Source organism: Engystomops pustulosus, chromosome 4 (genome assembly GCF_040894005.1).
Source record: "Engystomops pustulosus chromosome 4, aEngPut4.maternal, whole genome shotgun sequence".
Taxonomy (NCBI): domain Eukaryota; kingdom Metazoa; phylum Chordata; class Amphibia; order Anura; family Leptodactylidae; genus Engystomops; species Engystomops pustulosus.
Window position 1 is genome coordinate 141,009,565 of NC_092414.1, and position 26,426 is coordinate 141,035,990.

General features: G+C 39.7%; 1 protein-coding gene across 5 annotated transcripts in view; it reads left to right on the forward strand.

Moving 5' to 3' along the window:
• The window catches only part of VPS13C (vacuolar protein sorting 13 homolog C), a 228,727-nt gene that overhangs the window by 188,948 nt on the left and 13,353 nt on the right, over positions 1 to 26,426 (forward strand). For 4 of the 5 annotated variants that reach the window (XM_072147784.1, XM_072147785.1, XM_072147786.1 and 1 more), the window contains 18 exons: positions 155 to 283; positions 1,514 to 1,647; positions 2,014 to 2,140; positions 2,544 to 2,779; positions 3,873 to 4,014; positions 4,088 to 4,222; positions 5,158 to 5,239; positions 7,073 to 7,142; positions 8,446 to 8,557; positions 9,431 to 9,544; positions 9,640 to 9,779; positions 10,594 to 10,675; positions 10,821 to 10,934; positions 11,148 to 11,223; positions 11,418 to 11,581; positions 12,052 to 12,097; positions 12,478 to 12,601; positions 19,052 to 19,166. In XM_072147784.1, coding sequence (XP_072003885.1) covers positions 155 to 283; positions 1,514 to 1,647; positions 2,014 to 2,140; positions 2,544 to 2,779; positions 3,873 to 4,014; positions 4,088 to 4,222; positions 5,158 to 5,239; positions 7,073 to 7,142; positions 8,446 to 8,557; positions 9,431 to 9,544; positions 9,640 to 9,779; positions 10,594 to 10,675; positions 10,821 to 10,934; positions 11,148 to 11,223; positions 11,418 to 11,581; positions 12,052 to 12,097; positions 12,478 to 12,601; positions 19,052 to 19,166 — 2,142 coding nt within the window. Of the gene's footprint in view, positions 1 to 154; positions 284 to 1,513; positions 1,648 to 2,013; positions 2,141 to 2,543; positions 2,780 to 3,872; positions 4,015 to 4,087; positions 4,223 to 5,157; positions 5,240 to 7,072; positions 7,143 to 8,445; positions 8,558 to 9,430; positions 9,545 to 9,639; positions 9,780 to 10,593; positions 10,676 to 10,820; positions 10,935 to 11,147; positions 11,224 to 11,417; positions 11,582 to 12,051; positions 12,098 to 12,477; positions 12,602 to 19,051; positions 19,167 to 20,455; positions 22,306 to 26,426 lie in introns of those variants that run through there. The other variant, XM_072147788.1, reaches the window with a different exon arrangement.

A 26,426-nucleotide genomic window follows, 5' to 3' on the forward strand; every position in this document is an offset into this window, starting at 1 on the left:
GCATTTGATCCTGCGCCTTATAATCCAGTGCGCCTTATATATGAACCTAGATGTCTTAGCAGGCATTTATTAGAGGTGCGCCTTATACTCCGGTGCGCCTTATAGGCCGAAAAATACGGTATTGGTTTTATGCGTTTATTACATTGCATTACAGTGTGTGCCATTCTGGCCAGAAAATGTCTCTGGTAAGCTGTGTGTACGCGTAATTGGCTGTGCAGGAACCTCAAAACCCTTTTTCTTCAATAAACAAGACAATGGCACTCTGCTGGCTATTGAGAATATGGTAAGTTGAATGACAGTTTTATGTAAGTATACTATATAGGCAACAAAATGTGGACACCTTACATTAGTCATAGTATCATTATAAGTAAGGTTAGGAAAAGACATCAGTCCGTTAAGTCCAACCTATTAAACTATACTGTTATCCAGAAGCCAACAAAAACCTTGCAAGGTTGATGGCAATTGGTTCAAAGTAGAGGAAAAATTGCTTCCTAACCCCTAATATGGTCAGAATAACTTCCTGGATAAACAGAAACGACTTACAAAAAGTTTTTATTCCCATTAGATGTGATAGTATTGCTCTCCAGAAAGGCATTAAGGCCCCCATAGAACATTTTATCAAATTATCAGGCATTGCAGCAACTTGTGGCAGAGAGTTCCATAGTCTCGCTGCTTGCACAGTTAAGAATCCCTTATAGGGTACCATAATATATTATACTCTGGGTTTGATGAAGGAGTTGGGACCGTGTTTTTAGATGGTCTATCCCCAATTCTTCTGGGAAAGTATTGAGATGGGGTAAAGTTTTACAAACGCCTGTCTATTTGCAAAGTTGTCATGTGGGGAAATTGCCATATAAGACTTATTTTTTATTTGTTGAAGTAAAAGTTATTATATATTAAAAGTCTGAATTGTGCTCTGAATTATGATAAGCATGGCTGTGCTTGCAAAAAAAAAACAAAAAACTACTACAATCCGTTGAAAAAGGAGAGAAGTGTGACCAACGATATACGTTAATCACTCTTAAAAAGTCTGCATTGACTTATAAATATAAACTACAGAATAAAACTCCTTAAGCTGGTATTCCCACGAACATAAGTTAGACCCTATCCACAGGATAGGGCCTAACTTGCTGATCTGTGGGGGTCTCAGTGATGAGACCCCCACAGATCAGAAAAATGAGGGGTCCGATGTGGGCCGCCCGCACATGACCGTTCTGCTCTGTTAATCTATCATTAATCTGCTCTTGCGCACTGCAAGAATTTGCGATTATTATTGTGACTATGCATAGAGGGGTGTTCCTGGCAGTCGCACCACCTTACGGATCCAGCAGGACATGGGGGGCGTGGCCTCTTTATCATACACTGGCGCACAAGCAGTTGTAACTCCCATCTCATACAGTTAAGACTTCCTTTCTGATTGTGCAGTGTATAACTTCTGTTCAATTTCCCCCCAGTATTTCTTTCTATGAGGAGAAGATGTTTTTGTACATATATACCATGTTAATTTTTCCAGAATACTGGACTTCTGGTGGACGTCAGTATCGCTGATCACTCAATAGTAATTAAATTCTCAGATTACTATGAAGGAGCCGCTCCTGCATTGATCATGAACCATACAGCTCGGGACGTATTGACATATACTCAGAGGTAGGTCGTCTATTAAGTTTCATGGTGTGTTGATCAAAAAAGTTAAAGCTGTTATGTGTAGTTATAGGCAAGAGCATTTTTCTTCAAGCCCCTTTCATATATCTGCCCTAACTTGTTGTGTATTTTTAAAATCAGGATTTCCTCAAAACAAGCAGCTGTTACAGAGCCTCGGTTTAAGAGCTGTATTTTTAAAAATCTATACATTTTTATGAGGAGTTACACATATCACAAAAGCAAAACACCTGCCAAATTGGCATCTGTAAATACATGTATGCAGTATCTTTTGCTACCTTCCCTTTTAAATGTGCATTTATTTTAGTTTACTAAGTATTTGCCGCAGTGTTTAAAATACTAAATACCTTACAGTGGAATGAAAGACGAAACAGTGCTCTTACCCGGAGAAACAAGACTGTTTGCATGGGCAGATCCAACATGCACAAAAAAACTGATGTGGACCTATAGCCAGGACAAGGGGGAGCTTGATCTTTTAAAGGTAAATACAGTAATACATCAGCGTACATGTTTTCTTTTTTTATTTAAAATTTTCTTTGTATATAATTGACTAAAAATATAGCCAAAAAGCCTGCTAATATTTTTTACTTATTCTCATGTATTTGCTTTCACCTTTACATTTATAGAACTTGTCTCTGTGCACATGATTGTTGCTACATCCCTTTTTATTTAGGAAATCTAGTTGTTTCAGGTGGATTTTTACAAGATTAGAAAAAATACATTTATATGACTGCAGAAGTCTTAATTTGCGAACTATATTGTATATATTAATAAGATAAGAATTTGAAGTAATTTGTGAGATTTTCTCCAGTTGTCTCACGTAAATACACACATTTATATGCAATATTTGTACTGTAAATAGTATGACATTTGTTAATTTCCAGGATGAAAGTGGACAGTTTGCGTACAGTCCTGAAATCCAGATTCACTGGGTTTCATTCCTTGATGGCCGTCAGCGAGTTTTGCTTTTCACAGAAGATGTGGCTTTAGTGACAAAAGCACGCCAAGCTGAAGAAATGGAGCAACCTGACCAGGAAATTAATATATCCATTCATAGTTTGGGGCTTTCTCTGATAAATAATGAGACCAAACAAGAAATTTCCTACATAGGAATCACAAGGTGAATTTTTGATCAGTAATTTACTTCAACGTGTTGATAGTTACACAATTACAGTAGTAACATAGAGAACTTTAAAAAGGAGCTAATTGTTTTCCTCATACATTTTACATAATTAAAATGTAAACAACTACAGAAGATTATTGCACCCTTGATACATATCATCCAGTATTTTATGAATTTTTCCTATACTCAGAGTAATAGAGGTTAAAGGAAATCTACCATCAAAATCCATCATAATAAACCAGGGACACTTACTTATAGATCCAGGCACTGTGACTGTGGTAATTTCCTTATTTGTTATCCATGGCTTTCTTCCTTCCAAAATAAACTTTCGAAATAATGCTAATGAGCCTAAAAGCTGTGGGGGCGTTAACAGCGCCCCTCTACTGCAGCTTCAGAGGCTGTTACAGTGTGCAAGGAGCAGGAGGGAGGATGAGAGAGCGTAGGGAATGGAATTGTGGTACAAAATAGTACATGCTCTATATTTTAGACTGCTCACCAGTACGGTGGACAATACGGGCCATATGCCGACCGTATATCATGTATCATGTGCATGGGGCCTCTATGTATCATGTGCACCTCTATAGTATAACAACTGTTGTATTTACGCCCTTCTAAGATATTTTTATTTGGTTTTACAGTGTTTGTCCACATGCTCACTACAATGAGGGCCTGTAATAAGACCACACAATTTGCGGCCGCACCACAACCCCTATTGATGTCTATAGCACCTGGTCACACCTGGCACACGTTGTCTGCACCATGACTGATTTGGACGGCTGAGCCGCAAAATATAGAATGGGTCTTATATTTTGCCCTTTTTACAGAGCTCAACATTTAATAGAAAAGGGAGCGGTGAGGAGCGCTCCTGCACTCGGCTGTATGGCAACCAGGCTACGGCCCTGGAAAGCATACCTTGGTATGCAATGAGCCTTACTTATAAACATTGATTAAAAATGCAGTTTAACAAAATGAGAAAAATAAATGTGGTGCAAAAGACAACTTATCACAAGTGGTCTCGATCTAGTAGATGATTTACTACAGTCATAAAAAAAAGTTAATGTAAAACAAATTTCTTGTTTTTTGCTTACAGCTCAGGTATTATCTGGGAGCTATTGCCAAAACAGAAGTGGAAACCCTTTAATCAAAAACATATTCTTCAACTAGAACAAGCTTATGAGAAATATCTCACAGGAGAGCAGAGCAGATGGACAAAACTGGATGCCAACTTTGAGGTGTGTATAAGTTACTGGTGATGTGTGAGTTTAGTTAGAACATCTTTATTAAATCTATGTATATCACATTTAGGTCAGCTTCACTTCTATGGAAATGCGCCTGCCAATTAAATGCAAAATCAGGAGAAGCTTCCTCTCTGGTATCCAAATAGAACTGAAACAGTCTCCACATCAGAGAAGCTTACGAGCTCAGTTATACTGGTTACAGGTAAGGTAACTTTAGAGAGATGAACAGAGCAATCCATTTCCATGACAGCCTGGAGTCTTTAGAAGAGATCACATGCAATACTGCCATCTACTGCAATACAGTAGCATTACAGTAGCTGCTAGTAATAATCAGAGTTCAAAGGGTTTAAGTACCTTATGAGGCCTATAAATACAGTAAAAAAAAACTAAAAAGTTAGAAACTAAAAGTTCAAATCCACCCTCCTTTCCCAAGAAATTACATTAAAATAAATAAACATCAGAAATCATAAACATGTTAGGTATCACCATGTCCCAAATGCCAGATTTTTCAAAATATAAAAATGGTTATAACTGGTGGTGACTCCTGTAAAGGAAAATAACTCCCAAATGTCCAAAACGCCACTTTTTCGCCATTTTGCATCTCAAAAAGGTCCCACAGTCCTCAAAATGCTAGCAATGAAAACGTCGGCACATCTCGCAAAAAATTAAACCTCACACAGCTCCGTACACAAATCTATGAAAAAGAAAATTGGCTCCAGAGGATGGCGAATCCAACATTTTTTGTTTTTGCACACAAGGTTTTAATTTTTAAAAAATGTATCAAAACACCTTATAACCTTTTTAAGTTAGATATCCCCATGATTGTACCAAGCCAAAGAATAAAGGAGTTATAACATTTGGAGCTCATAGTGAAAGCCATAAAAACTGAGCCCACAAGAAAATGTTGCAAATTTGGTTTTTCACCAATTTCACTGCATTTACTCGGCATGGAATATTAAATATCATCCCTAAGAAATACAATTTTTTACAGAAAAGTCCTCACATAGCTTTGTACATGGTAAAATGAAAATGTTATAGATTTTTAATAGGGGAGCAAAAAGATTATGAAAAAAGGCTGAATCTTTAATGTCTCATGTATGCAGCCATTTAATGGATGACCTTTTTTTCTTTTGTCAGGTGGATAACCAGCTTCCTGGTTCAATGTTTCCTGCGGTCTTCCATCCAGTTGCACCTCCCAAATCCATTGCTTTAGATTCTGGTAAAAACAACTTGATTTTATTTATGTTTATACTTGTAATAATATGACTCACAGAAGAGTACACCTTCTGTATCTTTTTTTTCCTTTTTAAAACGTATGCACTGCAACGGGGTTTGGCCCAGCAACATATTTTTTGCTTATTTTGGGTAATATTGGAATTTCCCATCCCCATTGAGAAATGGCGCCTAACTCTCACCATTAAGAAACATAAGCAAGAAATCTAAGCAACTACTATGACATTGTTCACAATTAAGTAGTTATACTCCTACATCTAAATACATACCAGCAATGAACACATCACACACATAAATATACATCTGCAATGAATTTACCAAATACATAGTTGCCTGCAGTGACTATGCAGTGCACCCTCTCATTTAATGCAACATCACCAACCCCCCTCAATTTAATATTTCTAAACCGCATTTTAAATTTGCCCCACCAGTCCCTTATAAATTCGTATTTAGGACCAGTGTCAGGGTTCCTTGGGCCCACCTTTCCTTCATCATGCCCCACTAAAGGATCCACTGCATGCCAATCCCGCATTGCTGTGATGTTATTGGGGTATTATGTTTTCACAATGGAATATTGTTGTCATGATTGCATAGTAATGTCACAATGGTGCAATGTTATAATGTGTCATTGCAATGTTATAATGGGGTATTGTGATGTCACATGGGGCATTGTCAAATGATCTATTGTCAGAATAGGGTATTGTCAAATTTAAATGTTCTATTTTTATCCAAGCACCTGATTGGGAGATCACGATAACCCATTGAGGCATCCAACCCATTGTAAAATAATTACCAACTGTGATATTGCCTCATTGTGAAATAACACTGTCCAGTTGTGACAATACCCATTTAGTCAATTCCTCTTTCTGATATCAAATTAGCCATAGCACTGAGTTAATAATTTAGCATTGTGACACTTAAAGGGGTAATTCCCACAATTAATGTTATTGTTCCTATGATGAAAAATTATACAATTTTCCAATATACTTTCTATATCAATTCCTTGTGGTTTTCTAGATCTCTGCTTGCTGTCATTCTATAGAAAGCTTCATTGTATATTTCGAGTGGACAAAATTCTGACCGTAGTCACACAAGTGCACTGCTTGTTATATCAGAGAGTAATTTGAGCTGTGTGATATAACGAGCTGTGCAACTGTGTGACCAAGGTCAGATTTTGTCTACTAGAAATAAAAATGAAGAATGACCACAAGTGGAGATCTAGAAAACCGTGAGGAATTGATACAGAAAGTGTATTGGAAAATTGTATAACTTTCATTATTCAAACAGTATCTTGTTAAAATAGGAATACCCCTTTAAGGACTAGTACTTCCTCATTAATTCATATTGGTATCCCGCAGCCTATTCTAGTGGAGGATGCCGGTGGCACAATGGCGTAATCGGGATCCCTGGTTCATGGGATGCCTCTGCCTGCACTGCTGTCATAATGAATTGTTTGTGTCTCTTAAAACGCTTATACAATTGATTCTCTGGAGAGGGTGCCAGTATTCAACGGTGCCACCCTCTTCAGGGACCTGCAATATGAACCCTGAGGGAGTTACTCTGAGGCAGATGCACCCCTACTTACAGAACTGGGCAGGGCATTATGGTGTTTCCATAAAATCCAAACAAAGTTAAAAGTTTGCAAGGACAGGGAGTGGGTCTGAGGGGTAAATTGTATAGAGCATCATAAAGAAAACTAACCTTTCTTGCCCTCTAGATATGGTACATTTGTAATTTTATCAGGTATAATCCTATTTTTACCAAAAAAGAATTGTAATGGACATGTAACAGCTTCTCCTTACTCCACTTATTTTGTCAGAACCAAAGCCATTTATAGACGTCAGTATCATCACAAGATTCAACGAATTTAGCAAAGTCATGCAATTTAAGTAAGTGCATGTTTTGAAATTTACATTAATTACATTTTTAACATGTGAAGTAAATTTATCGTTTTTACTACACTGCAATGCTGGCTGGGATTTAAACAAGCAGCATGGCAAGTAATCATGGTGACCCCATGGCAAAACTTAGTATAAAAAGCATAATGGGGCTTATTGCAACCATTCTATGTCTGTCTTGGAAGTTCGGCTGCAGTAAGATTCATTAAAGTGTCTTTGCCCCTTGATAAATATGCTGGCAGTGTCTTATGCTACATGGGTTGCTTCCGACAGTCGCATCAAAAGTCGCAATATACTATCAAAAGTTGAAGAATATAGACCAAGTTGGGGACTGGCAACAATTTGTGGCAAAACTTTCGTCTGAACGGAAAGTTGCAATTCATGAATTTAGTGCGAAATAATCAATTTTGGTGCTAGCAGGATATATGTCAAAGTAACTTTGCACTGTCCTGTGTTCATTTGGCGCAATAGAAAGTTGCAAAACAGAATTTGTGCCACAACTGCGGCAAAACAACGCCACAAATAGACAAAAAAAACAATGCTACATCATCCCCAATGATTTTTATATCTTGATAATGCAGTCAGCAGTTCTATGGCAGAAGACATGCTTCACCCTCCATAGGTTTTTCCAAGATTTCCAGGAAGACATCTTAAAAGTCATGTCAGAGTCCGGAGGACTAGCTCAGTCGATGGAAAAATAAAAAAGTTCTGACTTAAGGAAGATAGTGATGCAAAAACTAATGTTTTAATAAACATATTTGATTCAGCACTTTTTTTTATCTTTTCGGGGAAAGTATCATATCGATATTGAGTATTGTGATACCTTTCCAAATATTATATTGCACTCAAAATTCTGGTATCGGTGCAACCCTAATATAGGCAGTACCCGACTTGGAGATGACCCTTAGTTACAGGCGGACCCCTCTGCCCATTGTAACCTCTGCAGTCTGGGACTAAAGAAAAGCATCCACTGAGCTTCACCAATGATCAGCTGTAAGGTGCCTGTCATGCAGTTTTGATAATTGATAATCCTTGTTCCCATGACAGCACAAAATTTTTTAAATCCAATTGTCACAGGGACGAAAAAATTGTTCTTGTTTCAATTATAAAATGTATCTGTTCCGACTTGCATACAAATTCAACTTAAGAAGAAACCTAAAGAACCTATTTAGTACGTAACCTGGGGACTGCTTCTATAGATATATACATAATGAGACACACACACACACACACACACATATTTTTGCCATATAATCCTGTCTCTGTTGGTTTATGCTAATGTGTTTCTCTTAAGGTACTTCATGGTTCTGATCCAGTGTATGGCCCTTAAGGTTGACCAGGGCTTCCTTGCAGCAATCATAGGATTATTTACTCCTTCAAGCCCCCCAGAAGTGGAGAAACAACGTGTAAGTAACCATGATATTGTGTCATGGGCATGGACAGAAACTGCATTTGTAGCTGTTTTTGACTAATAAGTTTTTGTCTGATGTAAACAGGCTTAAACTGAAGCATGCCGTTTGCATTTTTTACACCATTTAGAACTCATTCACATATATGTCACCCGTTTCTGTTTACTTCCTAACCTATCCTTTAGCTCTAATGTGACCAGGGCATGGTCAGACCATGAAAGGTATTTTATCTCCAGCCTGTCCACAAGGTGTAGAGCTTGTACATTACCAAAAAAAATGTTTTACGATGTGGAAACCCTCCACAGGTCAAATAATGCACATTTCCTCAAGGATTTATGGAACTTCCTTGGTAATCTACACTGGGTGGGATGCAAGGAAGAGGCTCTGTCTATGGAGAAAGAGAAAACAGTGTTACGTTCTAGTATTAAACCCTTGTTTAGAAACCTAATTTGAGAGGTATACATCCCTTTCAAAAAATAATATGTCGCCCCTTCAGAAATGTTATTAGTTTTGTGCTTATCACTTCAATACGCCTTTAATAGGTGCATCTTGTGTCCCAAGATGTCAGTGTTTACTGCTTCACCTTAACAACTGCTGGACCAACTTAGGTGAAAAATGTGAACGCACTGAAAACTCCTTTCTTTCAGGCAAAAAAAAACTGATTGGATGCAAAAGGAAATCTTTTGTTCAGTCAAAATTTGATCCATCAAAAAAATAAAAAACAGATCAGTCAAAATAATCAGTTAAAATTGATCTGTCAAAAAAACTTTTTTTTAATATAAAAAAGTACTGTGTAATATTTTGTAAATCTATGTACAATTTTATTCCAGTTATGTTTGTGTTTATGTTTCTTGTCTTGATACAATGCAGACAAAGCTAATCCAGAATGATCTAGACTCCCTAAATACAGAATTGATGAAATCTTCCATGACTGATGTCACCACTCTAAGCTTCTTTGAACACTTCCACATATCACCTGTAAAGGTAGTTCAGTGAACCAGTAGTAGACATTGCAAAGACTAGTAATTTTCTCTTTGGTGATTAATGTGTTCGTCCTGTGCAAATCTTGCTTTTTATAGTTACATTTGAGCCTCTCACTTGGATCTGGAGGGGAACAGTCAAACAAAGAGGAACATGAAATTGTTGCTATCAGCTCAATCAACCTCCTATTGAAAAGCATTGGAGCTACTCTTACTGATGTGGATGATCTTGTTTTCAAGTAAATTTCCACTTTTTTTAATTACAATAACTGCTTAAAATGTAACAGAATTGTTGAAGCATTTGTTTTCAGAAGTAAAAACTGCAGGTTATAATAATTAAACCTAGTAATATTAACAGGGGGGGACCCAAGCGGTTTTTTCTTCAGAAAGAAGAAGATTACAGAGGCAGGTGATGAAAAACACAGAAGCACTTCACAACAACATGGCCAGCCAGCCACCCAAAGATTCATGCAGAATGTGCTCCAGAAATCCTGAATCTGGTGCCCCCTGCACAGTACACAGGCAAACTGCACATAGTGCACACTGCACTGTTCTTAGTATATGTGCCCCAACGTGTGTGTACAGGGCTCCAGACTTGTCCTACACATCCCCCGCAACACACAGCACTATCCAAACCAAAACAACGTTCAGTTAGAATTGCTGGCCTCTGACAGCCGGCCCGTGCTCTGTAAGCTGCTTAGAGTAGGTGTATTTTAGCGCCAGCATAAGCGCAAGTTTAAAAAACCGCTGAAAATAAATCAGGCAAACACAAGGAAAAAACAGATGGGAAACTGCATTTAATATAGGTAAACATACAAGCTTTCTATAGAATGACAGCTAAGAGAGATATAGAAAAGTCTCAGGAATTAACCTAGAAAGAACTGTATTATTTTTTTTTTACAAAATAAAACCCTATATTGAGCTATTAGTATTGACCTCTATTATCAGTCACCAATTTTTTACTTTCAGATTATAGTTTTATCATGCAGTTTACAGAAAAATATAATATATATATTTACATTTACAACACAAAATCTTTTTTTTTCTTAATAGGTTGGCTTGTTTTGAAGTTAAGTATAAGTTCTACAAGCAAGACCAGCTTACGAAACTTGTTATCAGACACTACAGTGAGCAGGTAAAAAAACTTGTTCACATATTACAATAGGCTTCTTACATTCATTTTTAACTTACCTGTCAAATAAAATGTAAATCTTTTTTATAGTTGGTGTTTTGGTCACACTCGCTCAAACTCTAACAGACTTTTGGTGTTTGTTCTGCAGTTCTTGAAGCAGCTTTATGTCCTAGTCTTGGGCCTGGATGTCTTGGGAAACCCCTTTGGCCTAATAAGAGGACTGTCTGAAGGCGTGGAGGCTTTCTTTTATGAACCCTTTCAAGTGAGCTATTTGAGGCTTCGTGTTATGTTATATATTTTTATTTCAATTTGAGGTGAATCAATCAAAATCTAGATTATTTAACACCTTCTTGTATTATTGTTATATGGTAATTGTCAATCTTCCTTTCTCCTATTTTAGTTTGATAAAATCTGAATACACTATTTACACTTTTCTAGCATCTTTGAGTCTAAAATGAACTTGTACATTCTCCAGGGCGCGGTGCAGGGGCCTGAGGAGTTTGCAGAAGGTCTAGTAATTGGTGTGAAGAGCCTTCTTGGCCATACAGTAGGTGAGATGACTTTTACATACTGAGAAAACTAAAGAAATCAGGTGGGAATTGACAGATCTTAATGTATATCTATTATTTTTGGTTGAATGTAGTTGATTTTGACCTGGGTTGTTTTTTTTTCTTTGAGTTTGTAAAGAAAAGATTGTCTCTAGTACAGTCCACTTCATTGACTAAACTTTAGTCTTCCTACACAGGAGGAGCAGCTGGAGTTGTTTCACGAATCACCGGGTCAGTGGGGAAAGGTTTGGCTGCTATCACCATGGATAAAGAATATCAGCAGAAAAGAAGGGAAGAAATGGGCAGACAGCCGAAAGATTTTGGAGATAGCTTAGCCAAAGGTGGAAAAGGATTATTACGGGTGAGCATTATAAGAGAAAATAATAATAACTTTTTATATAGCAGCTTCTTTAACACCTGCCAGGTTAAGTCTTATGTTTGGCTACAGGGAAGATGTATCCTGCAATGCATATAGCTATTCAATGTGGGTGGGGACCAAGCAATCCATTGGATAGCTGGAACTATATGAAATGGAAGGCACTACTACATTGCAGTTGTGCGTTGTAGCTTCTAGAAGCAATATTACTTCTACTCAAAAAAAAAATTTATAGTTCTCAAATAGGTGCCTTCTCTTTGTCACAGCCCTGACAAATTTATATTTCTTGCCATGCTACTTCTATCTGTATAATTTTCTTTTGTGTGCCATTTTTGTTGGATATTGAATTTTTGATGCTTCAATGGATGAACCAGGTATTTTGTTATTTAGACAAATAATGCTTATTGTGATACACCCAATAAGGTGTACTAAGCTATGAATTGTTTGTCTTTTAGGGCGTTGTGGGAGGAGTGACTGGCATTATTACAAAGCCGGTAGAAGGTAAGCACCCAACACTACAGACTGACTAATGTTGAGAATTCATGATTAAGATAAATTCCAAAATCTTTAGAGAATCACATATACAGGTGAATAGTTCACAAAATGTGAAACAGACAAATACTGTATTCTGGACAGACTGTATTAGCCATCATTTCCCTAGAAGTCCTTGTGGAATTCAGAAATGTGCACATCATACATAAGGAATGTTTGGATGTTAGAAGTCCTTCAGTTATTCATCCCATCTATGAACTGATTTATAGCTTCTTTTTAAGAAGGAATACATGGCTCATTAACAGCCATTTTTATTAAATTAATAAATGCCAGCAATTACCAACTATAATTTTAAAGTATTTTTATATATATTTTTTTTTAATGTGCAGGAGCAAAGAAAGAGGGAGCCGCTGGGTTCTTCAAAGGAATAGGAAAAGGACTTGTAGGAGTTGTAGCTAGACCTACAGGCGGAATTATTGACATGGCAAGCAGCACCTTCCAGGGAATACAGAGGTACGAATGTTCCAAGGAAATGGATTCATTGCAGAAGCACACAGATCCCTGATTTTACAGCAAATCTCAGCGCTAGTAGTATAGGATGTAACAATGAGTATTTTTTAACTCTGCACTAAAAAACGTTTTGCATCAGATATGCCCATTATTAACATGTGCTTGGCATGCTTATCTATGCTGCCCAATTCTGCAGGTCCATTTTTAAGTTTATGTTGTGCATGAAACTTTCCCAAGCACTGTATACTAAAGTAAATTCCAGCTAACCCGATTTAGAGTATAAGCCTTAATAGTGTTTTTCTAAGAACTTACTTTTATTCATGCCATCTACATTCCGTCATTGGATGCCTTTTGTTTTTTTACAACTATCCAGGATAGGGCCTAACTTGCTGATGCATAGGGGTCTAAGGGATGGGACTCCCACAGATGACAAGAAGAGGGACCGAAGGGGTGTGATGTACCCCAGTCGGACCCTTCGTCGCTACCAAAGATGACCGGTGCAGCCGGTCTCGCATGGTCAGACTGTCCTGTTCATCTCTCTGGAGCTGACGGAAATTGCCCATAGAGATTAAGGGGTCAGTGCAACCATGCACAACCGGTTTCTCTGGTCAACTCGGGAAGCGATAAGGAGTCCGACTGGGGTACATCAAACCCCCATTCTCGGGATCTGTGGGGGTCTCAGCACTGATATATTACACTGTGTAATGTAACAGAAGGCAGGGACCCGGCACACAGAAGAGGATCGAGCAGCCCAGGGCACTGGCAGTCCCGGGGCTGCGATCGGATCAGCGGACAAACCCCCCCCCCCCCCCATAAGCGCCGCGGGGGGGGGGTACGATTCTTCTCAAATGCCGGGAAATGAGAAATCTCCGATCACGGGTGTTAGAGGCAGGTGACGGCTATAATATATAGCTGACACCCGCAGCTTCTGGCGCAGGCTCTGTTCAGGAGCCGGTGCCAGAAGCATGATGTAATAGTACTGCATTTTGCGGGAACGCACCTCCCGCGATGCAGTACTATTACGTAAAATGTCGGGAAGGGGTTAAAGGAAACAGGCACAATAAACTTTACTTGCCCCACCACTGTGCATTTGTTGAAAAGTGCAGCGCAGACGCCTCAGCTTAAATCTGCCTCCCCCCTCCATTAAAATTGTTTCCCAAACTTTTTATGCCTTTGTTTATGTGGGCTCTGCCCATCGGGGGTGGGTGAAATAGTAACAAGATCTGCAGTTTACCACACAGTGCTCACTGCTAAATTCCCCTTCCAGTGAGAGGGACAGCATCCTAGTAAGGACAGAAAGTGGACAGGAAGAGGACTAGCTCAGAGAGCAATAACAATTGTTGCTGGATAACTAATGAAATGTCTATTATAAAAGTGATGGGCATAAATATGAAGCTTTCCATGTACATACATATTATTTGTTTCAATGTTTTATAAAAGGTTCAGTATTTTCTACATCTTTGCTTTTCTGCTTATTTTAGCAATATCGTTTAACATTTGTCCATAAATGTTTATTATGCAATATAAATAACAAATGACAAATACCCTCCACCAATAAAATTTTAAATACCGTAAATATACCCGAGTATAAGCCAAGTTTTTCAGCACAAAAAGTGTGCTGAAAAACCTCACCACGGCTTGTACTCAAGTCAAGAAAAGAACAGTGTACTCCTTCCAACGCCCCCCGCCCACTTCTATACAGCAATGTTCCAGCATCGGCTCAGTGTCCCTCGCTGTCCACCGCAGGGATCGTGACGTCAACCGCTCGCTGACATTCTACTATGTGTGCCGGCATCTACACACACTATGATGTCTGCGAGCAGCTGACATCATGGTGCCTACGATGGACAACGCGGGGACACGGAACCAATGTCGGAGCATCTCTGTATAGAAGAGGACATTCCAGGGGGACGTTAGAAGGTGAGTACACTGTTTTGTTTTTTTTCTTACAGGCATTATATTGTGAGCAGTGGCTGCAGGCTATATACTACAGGGGGGTGGCAGGCTATATACTACAGGGGGGTGGCAGGCTATATACTACAGGGGGTGGCAGGCTATATGCTACAGGGGGTGGCAGGCTATATGCTACAGGGGCTGGCAGGCTATGTACTACAGGGGCTGGCAGGCTATGTACTACAGGGGCTTGCTGGCTATGTACTACAGGGGCTTGCTGGCTATGTACTACAGGGGCTGGCTGGCTATGTACTACAGGGGCTGGCTGGCTATGTACTACAGGGGCTGGCTGGCTGGCTTTGTACTACGGGGGGCTGGCTGGCTGGCTTTGTACTACGGGGGGCTGGCTGGCTATGCACTACGGGGGGCTGGCTGGCTATGCACTATGGGGGGCTGGCTGGCTATGCACTACGGTGGGCTGGCTGGCTATGCACTACGGTGGGCTGGCTGGCTATGCACTACGGGGGCTGGCTGGCTATGCACTACGGGGGGGCTGGCTGGCTATGCACTACGGGGGGGCTGGCTGGCTATGCACTACGGGGGGGCTGGCTGGCTATGCACTACGGGGGCTGGCTTTGTACTCCAGGGGGCTTGCTGGCTATGCACTATGTGGGGCTGGCTGGCTATGCACTATGGGGGGCTGGCTGGCTATGCACTATGGGGGGCTGGCTGGCTATGCACTATGGGGGGCTGGCTGGCTATGCACTACGGGGGGCTGGCTATGCACTACGGGGGGCTGGCTATGCACTACCGGGGGGCTGGCTATGCACTACGGGGGGGCTGGCTGGCTATGCACTACGGGGGGGCTGGCTGGCTATGCACTACGGGGGGGCTGGCTGGCTATGCACTACGGGGGGGGCTGGCTGGCTATGCACTACGGGGGGGGCTGGCTGGCTATGCACTACAGGGGGGCTGGCTGGCTATGCACTACGGGGGGGCTGGCTGGCTATGCACTACGGGGGCTGGCTTTGTACTCCAGGGGGCTGGCTGGCTATGCACTATGGGGGGCTGGCTGGCTATGCACTATGGGGGGCTGGCTGGCTATGCACTATGGGGGGCTGGCTGGCTATGCACTATGGGGGGCTGGCTGGCTATGCACTATGGGGGGCTGGCTGGCTATGCACTATGGGGGGCTGGCTGGCTATGCACTACGGGGGGCTGGCTGGCTATGCACTACGGGGGGGGGGCTGGCTGGCTATGCACTACGGGGGGCTGGCTGGCTATGCACTACGGGGGGGCTGGCTGGCTATGCACTACGGGGGGCTGGCTATGCACTACGGGGGGCTGGCTGGCTATGCACTACAAGGGGCTGGCTGGCTATATACTGGGGAGGCTGTGACCAATGCATTTCCCGTAGGTTTTTCCAGTTTTTTGTGTTAAAATTTGGGGTCTCGACTTATACTCGGGTCAGCTTATCAGAGCAACAATTTGCTTTTTAGAAGTTTGAATTGTAAGAAATGGTCAGGTTCTGGAGATGTTTCTGACATGCATGCAGCAAGAGGTTAAATATATAAGCAAAGGAGAGGTTGGAGTCCAGCACACCCCCAAGACATCAGGCGTGCTGCCTCGTCACTATAGTGATCCCACACACAGAGATGGAGAGGTCATGGTTGGGTCGGTTTGTAGATGGTGGAAATATAAGGAGTTCAGTCTTAAGTTTCAAGAAGAGAGAGGACATGCTTTTAGAGACCGTCACTGGTGTTCTGGATTAAAGCAGCGGTGATGTTAGTTGTGGAAGTATATAGCTGGGTATAGCTGGGATTATCATGCTGGATTTTGATGGTAGATTTTCTTTAATACTAAAGTATTTCCAATCTTTTCCTTGTTATTTTTAGGCATGTCACTTATTTATTATAAGCAATTTTGTATTTAAACAAAATCTTTATTTCTATTCCATAACATTCTCTAAATGAATGCAGCAGATCTTTCCACTCGTAAACGCCCTTTGCTTAATCTTGCCCCATTCATCATATCACGCCTTGCCTATGGCAGTTGACTTGCATTTTACTTCATCTGCTTTGTACTACTCTTGAAGGATGCTACAGAGCTTATACCTCAAGCATCCTCTCTCGGGCAGCTCTGCTTCCTTGCTTGCCTTGTCTTCCCTTTCAGTCCTGTTCCTCTTGTATTTAATGTTGTCTCTGACTGTTTTCCAGACCACACAGTCTTTTGCTACAGCTCCTATTCCTATCCTGTTCTTTCCTGTCATATTTCTCTGGTGGATTCCTAAGGAGCTGCATTTCTTCTTTTGGACTCTAGCGCCTGTGTTCTTCCAGTTTCATAACTTTTTTATGTGGTTCCTGAATTTCTTAAGACTTTTAACAGAACACAATCATAATTCCCATCTTTTCTCTTTCCAAGCTAATGAAACTTACCGTACGTCGCCCTTATATAGACGTCTTCTGGGGATTCATCTCCAGTTTTCTTTAGATTGTAAGCTCATGTGAGCAGATCCCTTAACACCTTAGGATTTACTGACTTAACGCAGTTTGACTGCACAGTTCTGTAACTAATACTTCTTTTACTTTAAGAGCATGCTGGAATATCATGATTATTGTACAGACCTGTTAAATAATAATAATAAATGTTAGATAGTATATTGCACACTTGATATATAATTTGGACTGATTTTATTGCTTAGCCTTCATATGTATGTGCCCAAAAAGAATAGGGGTGCACAACCTTTGGGGCCACAAAAGGCCATAAGCTTTATGTGATGTACTGCAGTGGACTCAGTACAGGCAGTCCCCGGGTTACATACAAGATAGGTTCTTTAGGTTTGTTCTTAAGTTGAATTATTATGTAAGTCGAAACTTGTATATTTTATAACTGTAGCTCCACACTAAATTTTTTTGTCCCATTAACAATTGAATTTTCAAAGTTTTGTACGATCATTGGAACAAGGGTTATCAATAAAACCTCATTACACACACATTACAGCTGATCATTGCAGCCTGGGACTAAAGTAAAGCATCCAGGGGGCACAGTGGGCAGAAAGTTCCTTTTACAACTAAGGGTCATATGTAAGTTAGGTGTCCTTTAGTCGGGGAGCGCTTGTACTTTTATAAGGACATTACATATTCTAGAGCACCATTATTAATGCTCCCTCTTTTCCCCTAAAAATTTAAAACTCTATAACCTTCTTCCTTTCACTTGCAACCAATTATTGTTGTAAACGTCTATGGGTTTTCATAAAGGATGGATATGTCAGCATTGGAAGTTTCAGCTGTTCTGTTAAAGAGGAAAGCATTAGAAACCAAGAACTTCTACTGATACCGACCAGAACACCTTACATTTTGTATTGGCTTACGGGCAGTGTAGGGTTTAAGAAAAATTATGGTACAAAAGGGGAAATTGATTTTGGTGCTCACAGAACTCCTTAATCACTTGTCTGTGGGGGAGGGGAAGGAGAAAAACTCCAATAGTTATATATAACGTCCCTATGTTGGTGATCGCACCTAGTCTAATGCCTCAAGAAGCTAGACATATATACCTGATTGTACCCCTGAGGAAGACGGGAAGGAGGGCAAGACTATACTCATGAGTTGTATAAAAATATATAAATCTTTATTGATACAATACTCACAATTAAACATGCATAATTTAATAATAATGGCACCTCAAGTGAGGTACCAAGCAGATACAGTACAATGAATGATGATACACAGAGGAAGAACAGTCAGACCCGGACATTGTGTGGAGACTAACAATAAAAAAGTCAGAAACTGGCTAGAGGGTAATGTGGTGGCCCACCCGATGACATTGTACATATAATGCACAGGATAACCTGTGACGGGGAAGTGATGTGAGACCACTTATCATCAGATTGCAGTTCTTACCAAGTTAAAAAAGTGATGACATCCACTTTCCAGGATGACTGTGTCCCTGACGCACTTTTCGGCTCTAAACCGAAACACACTTACAATCAGGTATATATGTTTACAGAAAAAGTATATTTCGGTACCTAAACACAAGGTGGTGTGTAGATGGTGTATTTAGAAGAAATTCACATCAGGTCCTCCAGCCTCCTGATCTATCTGGCATGTGGGCCTTGCCAGTGTATAAATCCATGTCATAGACTTGCACCACAGCCTGATGACAGTCACTTCTGGCTCTAGCGCCTGTGCCCCCTTCATACCCCTGAACACTCACTTGGTCTTAAGGTGGTGTAAAAGTGGAAAATAATCACAATTACTGTCAGTTTGCTAGAAAAGCCCTGATAAATCTCTCCCATTGTGTTGAGTGATAAATCTGATGTTGTGTAAGACTGTCTAGTAATGTTGCACTTACTATTTGTTGGCTTTGTTTATGCCAGAAAAGGGGCTGAACTTCTGGTGCATTTGTTCAAGTCACACCCCATTTGTGGCAAACTTCTTTTGCTGTTCTAGTAAAACCATTGATAGATTTATAAATCTTGTTTTTTTATTGTGGTGGATGTGTTATGTAAATATGTAAATGTGCTAATATCTAATGTTTATACAATTACTTTTATTCCCTCAGAGTGGCTGAATCCACAGAAGATGTTTCTCCACTTCGCCCGCCACGTTTTATTCATGACGACGGTATCATTCGACCTTACAATCAAAGTGAAGCTCAGGGTTTGAACTTATTTGAGGTAAGCTTTTATGGAGCTCTCAGGAGTTGTTGTCCATAACCTTTTATATAACCTTTCATATAAAGCAATCATTATGATTTTCATCCCTTTTTTTTTTCTGGGTATGCAACAAAAAAAGTTGGCTGCAGTGAAGAGTCTATTATTTTAGAGATCATCTTTTTGTATTCATTTCTTCTAAGCTCTTTACAATTTATTTGAGCATGATTCCTGTTATATAAATCTTTATATAGTTATCAATTGCCCATTTAACTTCAAAGTACCATCCAGTGGCCTGCAGTCACTGCTTATAGAATGAAAAACAGATTTTAGTTGTGCATGGGTACAACTACCTTCACACTCTGTCTATTGAAGTACCGTATATACTTGATTATAAGCTGAGGTACCTAATTTTAACACAAAAAACTGGGAAAACCTTTTGACTCAAGTAAAACCCGAGGGTGAGAAATGCATTGGTCACAGCCTCCCAGTATATAGCTAACCCCCTGTAATATATAGCCTGCCAGCCCCCTGTTGTATATACACCTGTCCTCTTCTGCTTCCGATGCTCCTCGGGTCTTCTTCGGGTCCTTGCGCTCCTCTTCGGGTCCTTGCGCTCCTCTTCGGGTCCTTGCGCTCCTCTTCGGGTCCTTGCGCTCCTTTTCGGGTCCTTGCGCTCCTCTTTGGGTCTTCAAGCCTGACCGGCACATAGAATAACGTCAGCCACTTGCCGACGTCATTATTTGTGTACTGCCAGCATCGCTAGAATGTCCCGTAGAGGAGTGGAAGAATCGAAGAGGCCCAAGGAGGCACTGGAGCATCGGAAGCAGAAGAGGACCTACGGGGACATCAGAAAGGTGAGTACAGTACAAATTTTGTGCTGAAAACTCGGCATATACTCGAGTATATACGCTAAATGGCATTTGTATTTTCGGAGAAGAGATTTTTTTAGATGAAGAAAGGTTGCCCTTATGCTGTAAGGGCTCTAAGGGAACCTGCCCGCATCTTAATTTTTTCAAACAGCATCGACCGATTCCCTTTAAAGAAAAATTCTTAAATGTTTTTGTGCTAAATACAAATTTTGTCATTCCAGGAAATCTTGTCATTCCAGTGTACTTTCATATGATAGGTCTTTTATATTGATGCATAAGACCACACTGTCATTGACTCTAGACATACCCTTAGACAATAAATGTAGTCCTGAAGATATACAATACATGCTGTTTCCATTTTTCACCTATAAATGAAGGCGTGTAATGCCCTGTTCTTAATTCTCTCTTCTATGTTCTTTCTCTTTCTCTCCTCTTATGCAGCAAGAATTGGATTGAGGGAGAGTAAAATGTTTTTCTTATCTTCAATCTGAACCTTAAAACATGAATTTGATCATATCAGGCCAAGGACTGGGACTCCCTTTTTGTCCTAAACTCCATTACCTCCTTCAGCTTGTATATTAGATAACACAAAAAGACCCATGAATCTTATTGCTTGTATGTAGCATGCACAGACTAGTAATCGAAGATGGGTGCAGCTTGTAGCACAATGCTTATTAACTGTGCCATAATCATTTGTCAAACCTTTGGTAGAATGGAATCGATTTTTAGTTTTATGTGCCTTTTTGATAAATTCATTTTGTTATCCATATAAACACACTTTCCAGAATCAAATTATTAAGGAGCTTAGACTTCCCTGCTATAATTCTTGGACCGTTCTCATTATGCTGCATTCTCATTCTGCTTTTTGCTTTAAAATAATAACAATTACAGGGATTTGTTGTACTATGGCAACATTCTACATGCCTATACTACTGGACTCCATATAGGACCTCCTTATTTCAGACTGAGTAGAGAGATGCTAAATATCAATGGCTCCCGCTTGGATGTATCTTATCTGTTCATATATTGTGTTATTTGAATGGCTAGCATGGTTTTCTACATTTGAAAAGGAACAACTTCTTTTATGTGGTTTCAGAAACCAGTTTACATTGTTTTCATGAGATATCCCCTATATACCCTATTGATGAAGAATAAAATTAGACGGCCGTTGTGGGGACTTATATGTATGCGTCACCATAGACCTCTATGGTGACCTGGTGGTGGCACCGTGCCACACACATGTGGCACCGTACATGGGGAAAAGTTTGCCAATCCTTTACCTTTCCCTGTGTCTACAGCCGTGACACACTATTTCCTACGGAGAGAAATAGTTCTCCAGCATGCTAAGGTGTACCCTCCCGGCCGTAGCCGTAATGTGAATGCACCCTTAGAGTAGAAGCACATTACACGGACTAAGCACATTACTGAGGTTGGGACTCTGAGCATCATAGTGATATAGGATGCAAGGAATCCCTGCTTCTCCTTCAAAAAACAGTGCTGAGCTGTAATCATGAATACAGTGTGAAGCTGCTCATTTGCAAAAGTTCTCCTTGTATCCTATACAACTATGATGCTGGGAGTCCCATGTGGTTGGTCAATGCAATCTGACCAAATGAAAAATTAAAAGGAGGTACTGTTAACAGAAAAGACAATTCTACAGTGTATCAGTTTAGTATATGATGCTGAATAGCCTTTGCAAGCAATGCATTTACATGTGAATAAGCTATTACAGAAATATACTGGGAGACATTTTTCCATATTTTGAGGTAAGTGGTTATTGCCATCCACAGAATATGTGTCTACTATATGCATATATATTCATCTTACTGTTATGCTTGTCATTCCTGTGCAAGAAAGGGTACACTTTTATATTGTGTCATATGCACTTCTTCACCCTTTTAACCTGTTATTGATGCCTTCATTATAATCAGTATTTCTAAGTATAAAATGTCATCATCTGAATTATAGCTCTTACGTGTATAGCCCTGTGCAGGGCATATTTACTTCCATACAAGTAACATTGAGTCTATACAAGTGCCTCTGAATTAACCCTGCCACGCATCATTTTTTTTTCTCCTGTCGGTGGATGGTATAAAATAGGGGAGTTTTCAAAACCGTAAAATGAATTTCTAAAACCTTGTTATTCTGTTTATTGGCATATATTTCAATTTATTATTATTCCTGCTGAATAGACATCAGGTCTTTAAAAGGATGTAACAGATGAAGAGACCATAAGTTAGGAAAATCTAGTGGGGGGGATATGTTAAAGGAAATCTACTACCAGGATAAAGAATTGTAAACCAAGTACACTGATATACTGGTGTGTGCCCCCTCTGGCAGGATCTGCTTTTCTTTTAGCTTCTTAGGACTTGTTTTAACAATAAAAAGGTTTCACAAATTATGCAAATGAGCCTCAGGGGCTCCATAATCTGTAGATGTCAATGGAGTTTGGAGACCCGAAGGCTCATCTGCATAATTTTTAAAACATCTTTTTCTTAAAAACAAGGGCATATAAAGCTACAAGAAGGGAAACTTCTGCCAGAGGGGGCACACAGCAATATGTCAGTGTGTTTGGTTTACAATCCTTCATCCTGGTGGTAGATTTCCTTTAAGCCTAGCATTTTATATGTTGATCTAAATGTAACCCCCCTGGCATCAGATGCACCACAATTATTAAGATTCAAATGCTGCTTAATAACTATGTGGCACAATTTGGTTGGTCTTTGAACTACAATTTATACCTAGGTTTTAGGTAGAATTAACTTTTCAAAAAAATTACATAAAAGGGTTACTCCCTTTATAGTGTTTCATAAATCTGCCCCAGTTTGTTAAATATTTAGCTTTATTGCCGTTAGTAACAACTCATTGGGGCTCTTCATTTTTCTACCTGGTTTTTCTGTCTTTTTTGAGACATTTTTTGACGCATTTTGCACCTTTCCGCCAGACATTTGTTTTTCGTCAGTAAGGCATGTTTATCTTCCATTCCACATCTGCTAAATGTTGCAAATGACATTTATCTTTTAAAATTGTCAAAAATTTGCTACATTTTTTGGCGCAAAAAACTCGAGATGAAACCCACACTTAAGGAAAAATTCGAAAATAGAAAGAAGAGACGTTTGTGCAACATTTTGAGACATTGGTTGCAAATGTCTCAAAAAGAGATCTGAAAAAAAACATTTAACACAAGGAAAAAATTTGATTGATAAATTACCTAAGAAGCAGACGAAAAAAAAAAATATTTAAATTAAATGGCATAAATCGCCTCCATTGTGTCTGTCCCTCAAAATCTTCAAGATATTTGTTTGCCATAAATAAGAACACACTTGTTTATATTTTAGAGGCAACACCAATTCCATAACTTTACAATTCCTGGTAGTACAGCAGTATCCAGTGTTAGATCCTCTCTGTTAACTAAATATATCCAGAATAGTATGGTTTGTTCCCACTTGGCAGTCATATTGAAAAATGACCTTGACATGTGAATAAAGCCACACATTGTAGGGAAACTGGAAGCAAGATTTTTTCAGCTGCTGCTGTGTTTAATGAATCTTAGACTGAATACAATTGTATCCACTTCTCGGATGAGAACAGGTTTTGGTATGTGATTTTGGTCTATGTTTGTTACTTCTCAATGTAGACAATATTTTCACACAATGGCATGAAAGTTAAAAAAAAAAAAAAAAAAAAAAATACTCAAATCTTCCATGGTAGCAATTTGAAATACAAATATCTCTTTGAAAATTTACTTCTCACAAGTGGCAAATTTGGTGCTTCATTTAGAATACAAACCTTTAGAATACAATGCTATGATCATAGTGTTTATTTTTGTCAAAGAAATATTTCCAGTTTACATGATATTTTTTTTTTTTTTTTCCTTTTTTTTTTAAAGAGGTAAACTTTATTATGCAAAATATACAAAATATAAAAGGTTACATCCACGGGTTAATGAAAAATTTTACAATATTTAGAGGTTAACCTTCTACCTTTTACAAAATCTTTAAAAATTTACATCCATATTTTTTACTGTGCCTATTCCAATACTAAAACGTTCTTTCCAATTATAATTATGCGTCATCTTTTTCATATACATGCAAAAATTCAACAAAACACGTATCACCTGGAATTACATGTCATATCCACGTATCTACGTTTGTACACAAGTAATTACATAACTTACCTCCCCTCCCACCCACACCCTCCCCTTCTAGATCCGCTGGAGGAGAGAAAAAAAAAAAAAGGGAAGGAAAGAGGGGGAAGGGATAAAGAATCACTCCCATTTAACCCATATCTTTTCCCATTTTGCCAGAGTTCCATTTTTCCTAGCTATATTCTTCTCAAAATTTTTGATGCGAAGGGTATAACTCTGCCAGGCTTCAACTGAGGGAGGGTTTTCGGAACCCCATTTTTGTGCAATACAGACACAAGCTAGGTTCATTAGTTTTAGAATCAGTCTGCCATATTTCCTTTCTGCGTCTAAATTCTCAATTAATCCAAATATCGCACTTTGAACAGACCTAGTTAAATTAATTTCCAGCTTGCAAGAAATGTACCCAAAGATACCTTCCCAAAACACCCCTATTATTTGACATCCCCAAACCAAGTGAAGAAAATCAGCGTCCAACATCTTACACTTCCAACAACTAGAATTTGCTTTTACCCCCATTTTAGATAAACTTAGTGGCGTGTAGTAAATCTGATGCACAATTTTAAAGTGAATAATCCTATGGTTAGCATTAATTGACCCTTTTTTTTGTATTTTTGTGAATTTTTCCCCAGTCTGCCACTTCAATATTACCTATCAATCTTTCCCATTTATTTTTTGCTTTTCATTTTTCCCTCTGTGCTACCCCTACTACCAAGTGTCTATATATTTTCGATATCAATTTCCTATTAGTCCCTCCCTTCATAATCAGCTCAAACCCTGCGTGTGTTTCAAATCTTACCGCGTACCTGCGTGCATCCTCCTTAAGAGCGTGTGAGAGTTGCAAATAACGAATCCAGTCTGTGTTTTTAAGACCGTGTATCTCCTGCAATCTACTAAATGATTTTACTCTATCCTCCTCCCAAATTTGTGCTACCTGTCTAATCCCCAGGTTTCCCCAGAATGTTCTATCCGGAATTTTATCTGCTTCTATTAGTTTCCTATTGAACCAAATAGGGGTCTCTTCCATAAAACCAGTGATATTTAAAAATTCTTTATAAATCTTCCAGGATTTTGTTATTGCCCCACAGAGTGCCCATTTCTTAAAGGGGTCTTCCGACCCTAGATAACTTTCCAGAAACTCAAAGATGGATTTGACCTTGCCCTGAGATCTTAATACCATCTTGTTTAGCCAGTGTATCTCTTTCCATTTTACCAAGCGAGCAATCTGTGAGGCGATAAAGTAGCCTTTGAAGAAGGGGATCCCCAGCCCTCCTTCTCCCACTGGGCTATACAAATATTTCATTTTCATTCTCACCTTCTTTCTGCCCCATATTAGTTCATTCAAGATGGATTCCATTAACTTAAAATAGGAGTCCTCAATCCAAATAGGGGATGAGGACAATACATACAAAACTTGTGGCAGCACTATCATCTTTATTATCCCTATTCTGTCTGCTTGCGAAAATGGTAGCTTACTCCAACATTTGATTTTGGCCCTCACCGACCCAATCAGAGGCTGCAAGTTCAACTTATGAAATTCAGATATATCTCCCGATATTTCAACCCCGAGATAACGAAATTTTTCCCTGCATTGTATTTCACAACCCCCTTTCGCCCATTCTTTAGTCTCCAAGTCCAGGGGCATAATCACAGATTTGTTCCAGTTTATCTCCAGTCCCGATAGACCCCCATATTCTTCTACCACCTGGATGGCTTTGGGAACCGAAGTAGGAGAATTGCTCAAATACAAGACTAGATCGTCCGCGTATAAACATATTTTGTCTTGTGGGTCCCCGCATCCCCCCGCCTGCACGCCCTCCTCTCTCCTGATTTTAATAGCCAGAGGTTCTATATAGATGGCGAACAGAAGGGGGGATAAGGGGCATCCCTGTCTGGTTCCCCGAGATAGTGGGAAAGCCTCTGATTCTCTCCCCACTGCTCTTACTCTAGCCACCGGCGCGCTATATAAGCATTTTATGTATCTAATAAAGGCTGGGCCCATTCCAAACCCTTCAAGAGTCTCCCATAGAAAGCTCCACTCCACCCTATCGAACGCTTTAACAGCATCCAGTGACAGGATGGAGCGGAGCTCTCCCTCCCCCATTTCGATAACAGAATACATCCTCTGGATGCAGTCCCCCGTGCTCCTTCCAGGAATAAATCCATTCTGATCTTGATGTATAATATCCTTCATTACTTTTTGTAGTCTTGTCGCCAATACTTTGGCCAGAAGTTTCACATCGGTATTCAACAATGAAATAGGGCGAT